The sequence below is a fragment of the Rhinopithecus bieti genome, unplaced genomic scaffold (genome assembly GCF_001698545.2).
Source record: "Rhinopithecus bieti isolate Rb0 unplaced genomic scaffold, ASM169854v2 scaffold_1618, whole genome shotgun sequence".
In the NCBI taxonomy this organism is placed as follows: Eukaryota; Metazoa; Chordata; class Mammalia; order Primates; family Cercopithecidae; genus Rhinopithecus; species Rhinopithecus bieti.
In genome coordinates this window covers 660098-666097 of record NW_016803937.1, presented here as the reverse complement: position 1 = coordinate 666097, position 6000 = coordinate 660098, and the positions used below count along the sequence as shown (strand labels likewise).

The window sequence follows — 6000 nt, the reverse complement described above, 5'->3', positions numbered from 1 at the left end:
TCTCTGTGGATTTGCCTATTCTGGACATTTACGTGGAATCCCATAATATGTGGTCTTTGGTGATTAGCTTCTGCCACTTAGTGTAACGTTCTCGTGGTTCATTCTTGTGGTTGCTTGTGTCAGCACTTCATTTCTTCTTATAGCCCCATCATAGTCCATCATATGACATACCACGTTTTTTTGTTTGTTTGTTTTTGTTTTTTTTGAGGCGGAGTCTCGCTCTGTCGCCCGGACTGGAGTGCAGTGGCCAGATCTCAGCTCACTGCAAGCTCCGCCTCCCGGGTTTACGCCATTCTCCTGCCTCAGCCTCCCGAGTAGCTGGGACTACAGGCGCCCGCCACCTCGCCCAGCTAGTTTTTGTATTTTTAGTAGAGATGGGGTTTCACCGTGTTAGCCAGGATGGTCTCGATCTCCTGACCTCGTGATCCGCCCGTCTCGGCCTCCCAAAGTGCTGGGATTACAGGCGTGAGCCACCGCGCCCGGCCCATCCATTATTTAAAAGACCATTGTGTTAATGGTGGTTAGTTGAAAATTCACAATTATTATATTGCTGAGTGATTGATGGATTATTTTTGTTTGTTTAAATAAAAGAGGGGCCATAAGCCCAGCACACCAGTATGTACAGCCCCTGGTTCTTGCAGGTGTAGAGGCTGGATGACTGGGGTCAGTGTGTAGACGCTAGTCTGTGTTCCTTGGGTTGAAATGATGTCTTGTGCCTTCACTATGCAACTGTAGTCTGTTTCCTGATCACTTGTAGTAGCTACAGGGTCCTTCCTCCAATCTTAAGGTGGTTACATTGTTCTCCTTTTTTGCTTCTGTGAATGTTAATGGTTACATCTTTGCAGAAACACATCTGGTCTAGTTTGTTTGCTATTCATCCTGATGCAGGAAAGCCCTTCTCACTGCCTCTTGACTCCTACACACTCACTTCCAAGTGAGGCAGGAAGATTAGAATGGATTTGAACTTTCCAAACGAGTTTTGTTTTTCTCATGAGAACAAAGAATGTGTTCTAAACTTAGATTTGATCTTATGTAGAATACCACGTTAAGATTTCAAGGCAGTGCTCATTACTGTAAGAATAGTAGTAAAAAGAAGACACAGGCCAGGCGCAGTGGCTCAAGCCTGTAATCCCAGCACTTTGGGAGGCCTAGACGGGCGGATCACGAGGTCAGGAGATCGAGACCATCCTGGCTAACACGGTGAAACCCCGTCTCTACTAAAATATACAAAAAACTAGCCGGGCGAGGTGGCGGGCGCCTGTAGTCCCAGCTACTCGGGAGGCTGAGGCGGAAGAATGGTGTAAACCCGGGAGGCGGAGCTTGCGGTGAGCCGAGATCCGGCCACTGCACTCCAGCCTGGGTGACAGAGCGAGACTCCGTCTCAAAAAAAAAAAAAAAAAAAAACAAAAAACTGCAGAAAAGAGAAATCCTGACACTTGGCATACATTAAACATGCCTTCTCTGATAATTTCTTTTTTTAAATTGGTTATATTTGATCATTTCTTTAAAAAATGATTCTCCTGGATCACTTAAGGGATATAACCCTCAGGAATCTGTTCTTTTCCTTATAAAATACTTTTTAATAACCAAGTATCTTTGAGCCAAAAAATGTTGCAAATATTTCAGCTGTAAAAGTTTGAGTTATCATAGAGTGCAGGAGACAGGGAGGGGACCAAGGGGCGCCACATGGGACCAGGGAGATTGGTTACGCTAGGGCTGGCTGAAAGAGGCCCAGGTCGGGGTGAGGAGTACTTCCATCCTGGATGGTCCTGTGTCAGGGATGTCAGGTGGGCAGCTGGTGCCCACGTGGGCTGGGGTGGTGTCAGGAGGGGTCTCAGCTGCACGTCTGTGGGAACAGGCCCTGGGACAGTAGGTGGCTTGGGGAGAGCACCAAGCAAGGATCAGGTTTGGCTGTGCATCCGAGTCCCTGCGAGTGAGGCCCAGCTTAGAGCTCCTGGGGTGTTCTAAGACTTGACAGCCAGGGTGAGGAGCTGGCTGAGGATGAGCCTCCAGGCGGGCCACTCCTGGCTGCCGGCATCACTGTCCCGAGGCACCCAACTCCTCCCCTCCCCAAGAATTGTAAGAGGAAGTTTGTGTTTAAGGGACATAAAATATTTTGTTCTCCAAATTTTATTTAAATGTTAAAAGTTTTAAAACCCCGAAGTGTTACTATTTCCTGCCCAGAGTTGATAGTTAAGAGAAATGTCGTAGAGCGCACTCTATAAAGTGCCCTGTGTGCTGCACAGTGTTTCTCCCTGGTGTTGCAGCAGGACGCTTGGAGCTGCTGGGCATGCTCTGATCATCCCTGCTATGCAGATCTGGGACCTAAGATTTGGAAAATTGACGTGATTTCAATTCCTGTCACAATATCCAGGTCCCACACCCGGCTTCCTGCCCCTTCTGGTTTGGAGAAAGCAGTGCTGAGTGATAGATGCCTCCCCCACGCTCAGATGGCATTCTCTGTTTCAGGATGATGACCTGGAAGAAGGTGAAGTGAAGGACCCCAGTGACAGGAAGGTGAGACCTCGTCCCACCTGCCGGTTCTTCATGAAAGGTAACTGTCTGCGTGTGGGGCCTTCTCGCAGTCAGCTGGGGCCCCAGCTTCTGGGGCTGTGGTGCTGGCTCACCTTGGCAGGCCCTGAGCTGCTCAAGGCAGTTCTCTGGGCAAGACTGGCTAGGTGGTGGTGGTGGTGGTGGCAGTGGCAATATTGATGGTAAACAATAGGCCCTTGTATTGATGCTTTCATCACTTTAATGACTGCCTTGGTGGGAGCAGCCTGGTCATTCTCATTCTCACACTGGTGGCCCCAGACCCTTCCGATCGCAGCAGACCCGTAACTGTAATGCAGATGGCATCAGTCATTTTTCAAAGTGGTCCTTTTCATAAGGCCGAATGTTCTAGACACCAGAATTAGCATTTTCCCCACCTCTGTAGAGATGGCCCCTTTTCCTGTAAGATGTGTCGGAAGTGTTTGTTCGTGTGGAATGGATTTCGAAATGGCCAGAGATGGCCGCTGAAGGCAGCAGGGCTCTCTCCTGTAGAAGTAATGGTGTGAGTTGAGGAGCTGCAGCAGGGGGCAGTGTAAGAAAATCTTGTCAGAAAAATCTGGGCTAACCCATTTTAAAATGTGGCGGAACTCTTTAGCCTGATGATGTTAGGGCTTTTGTTTCGCTGCTTCATGTCTTGGGGATTCGGAAATGGAAATGAGAATTTCCAGCTTTAAGGGTATCTGATGTGCAGCAGTAGTTCAGGTGTTTCGTGTAACTGAGCGTTCCCCTTGGAGAGGTGGGAAGATGTTTTTCTCTCTCTCTGTTTTGCTGTAAGCCCGTAGATGACTTTGTCACTGCCAGCCTGTGTGTGCCGTCTAAAGCTCACAAGAGCTTCCTGTACTTCTTTTCCAGATGTTGTGACACCATTATCCACTCTTCTTCCACCAATATCCAATTCCATACCATTCAGAGGCCAGGTTAAAGGTACAAAATACGCTATATTCGCTCTCTTCAGTACCTTAAAGTCCCCCTACTCCAGAGGCCAGACTTCCTTCTCCTGGATCCAGAACACAGCTGTGAAGCCAGAAGGAAAGGGGGTCTTTGAGGGGCAGAGAGCTGTTCGCAACCTCCTTAGAGGCACGTGAGCCAATCGAGCATCGGGGACAGACAGGGCACACCCTTGAGGTGTGGCAGAGTCCCATCATTCAGAGGCAGGCTGTGCTCTTAGAGCAGCCGTGAACGCCCCTGTCCAAGAGATGACCTGATGATGTGGGGCTCATGGGAACCCCGGGTCAGGCTCGCTCCTGTGGGTATGGGCTTGCTTGGTTTTGCCAAGCAAAAACAGTTGACTCGCCCAAGTCACACGTGCACATGAGGGGCCCCCACTGGGGAGAGCCTGTGTGGGCAGTAGACTTAGAGCCATAGATTGTCACAGACACTGCTAAGAACACAGAGAAATGTGCAGTACATTTTGGAAAGTAAACTTACAATTTTTTAAAAGCTTTGGTATTTGCAGTGTCGGTATTTCAGAAAATTTAAATTTAAGCAGACGACCTCTTTTTTATAATAGTGTGGGAATTAATGACATCAGTGTCGCACATTTCTGTGTGAAAGTGATGGAGAAAAACCTGTGCACGTCTGTGCACATTTGCAGTCATTTTGAGTCAGCACCCATCACAGTGCCGTGCTCGGGTCTCTGGGTGGCCGTGTGACTCAGAAGCTTGGCCAGCCAGTCGGCATTGGCCTTACGGTTCCGACAGCAAGAGACTGCAGCATCCACCAGGGCAGGGAGACTCTGGACCAGGAGCTCAGGGCTCACTGCTGAGCTAGTTCCAGAATTTAACAACAGAAGCACAAAACAGATGAAGAAAGATCGTTACTGGGACTCTTCATTCCCTTCACTGGGAGATGCCTGGATGGACACAGACAGGATCCTGTCTCCCTGCGCATCACGTGGGTTGGTCAGAATTGGAAGGTGGTGACCCCAAAGTTAGACTAAGTACTGAGTTTGGGTTTCAGTGAGTGAGACCATGTGGAAGGTTTCTACAGTCAAGAAATCAGTTTGAGACCAGCCTGGGCAACATAGTGAGACCTTGTCTCTACAAGAAATGAAAAATTAGCAGGGCCTGGTAGCACACACGTGTAGTCCCAGCTACGTGGGGAGTGGCGGGTGGGTGCTGAGGGGGGCAGGTCACTTGAACCTGGGAGGTTGAGGCTGCAGTTGCGCCATGATCGTGCCACTGTTCTCCAGGCTGGGCAACAGTGAGACTGTCTCTTAAAAAAAAAAAAAGAAAGCAGAAGCTAGTTAAGGCAGCATTTTTGCGGCTTAATCAGGCATTATCAGTAACTCATTTCAGAAGTATTTTTGTTCTGGAGAGCGAGGTGATACGATACAGAGGAAGTGGCTGATTCTTATCGTTTTCTAGATCATGTCTCCTGCTGCTTCTTTGTTGTGAGAAATTTGGACTTAAATGTTTCTGCCTACCTGCAGTTTTTATGAAATTGAAATTCATCAGTTTATGATCCCTCCAATAACAACAAGTTATTTTAAAAACAAAATGAAGTTTGTGGTGTTGGCAAGGATATGGAGAGGTTGGAGCCCTCCTTCACTGCAGGTGAGAAGGTAAAATGGTGCAGCTGCTTCAGAAGATAGTTCCTCAGAAGCTGCTGGCTACTCACTGAGTGACCCAGCAGTTCAACTCCAGGTATGCATCCAAGAGAAACGGACACGTGCATTTATGTGAAAGCTTGTGCGCAAATGTTCACAGCAGCATGACATGCAGTAACCAAAAAGAAACAACGCAGGCACCCGGCAGCTGAGGAATGGATGAACAAGTGTGGCCTGTCCATGCAGTGGAATACTGCTTGGCCATAAAGGGAATGAAGCACTGGCTCACGCCACAATGTGGACAAACCTTGAAGACGTGCTGAGTGACAAAAGGGAGCACAGAAGGCCACAGGTCCACAGAGACAGAAAGCAGATTGTGACTCACGCCACAATGTGGACAAGCTTTGAAGACATATGCTGAGTGACAGAAGGGAGCATAGGAGCCAAACAGATCCACAGAGACAGAAAGTAGATTGATTCATCATTGCCTGGGCTAGGTGTGTAGAGTAATAGCTAGTGAGGACAAGATTTCCTCTTTAGGGTGATGGAATGTTCTAGAACTAGCTAGTGGTGATGCTTACACAACTTTGTGAATATACAGCAAACCAGTGAATCGTACATGTTAACTGGGAGTATTTTATGTTATATGAATTGTATCAAAATTAGAAAATTCTTATCTTAGAAAAAAGTTGGTGGCTGGGTGTGGTAGCTCATACCTGTAATCCTAGCACTTTGGGAAGCTGAGTTGGGAAGATCACTTGAGCCCAGGAGTTCGAGACCAGCCTGGGCAACATAACAAGAGCCCATCTTTCTTTTTTAAATTATTTGTAAAGACGGGGTCTCAGTATATTGCTCAGGCTGGTCTCAAATACTAGGCTCAAGCAGTCCTTCCACCTCAGCCT

The 6000-nt window shown here is 48.0% G+C and overlaps 1 protein-coding gene across 8 annotated transcripts in view; it reads left to right on the top strand.

Moving 5' to 3' along the window:
- Positions 1-6000, top strand: part of ZC3H18 (zinc finger CCCH-type containing 18) — a 68361-nt gene that overhangs the window by 14741 nt on the left and 47620 nt on the right. For 4 of the 8 annotated variants that reach the window (XM_017859875.1, XM_017859857.1, XM_017859842.1 and 1 more), the window contains 2 exons: positions 2470-2554; positions 3403-3474. In XM_017859875.1, the coding sequence (XP_017715364.1) occupies positions 2470-2554; positions 3403-3474 (157 nt within the window). The remainder of the gene's footprint in view (positions 1-2469; positions 2555-3402; positions 3475-6000) is intronic. The other 4 variants (XM_017859899.1, XM_017859891.1, XM_017859864.1 and 1 more) reach the window with 1 other exon arrangement.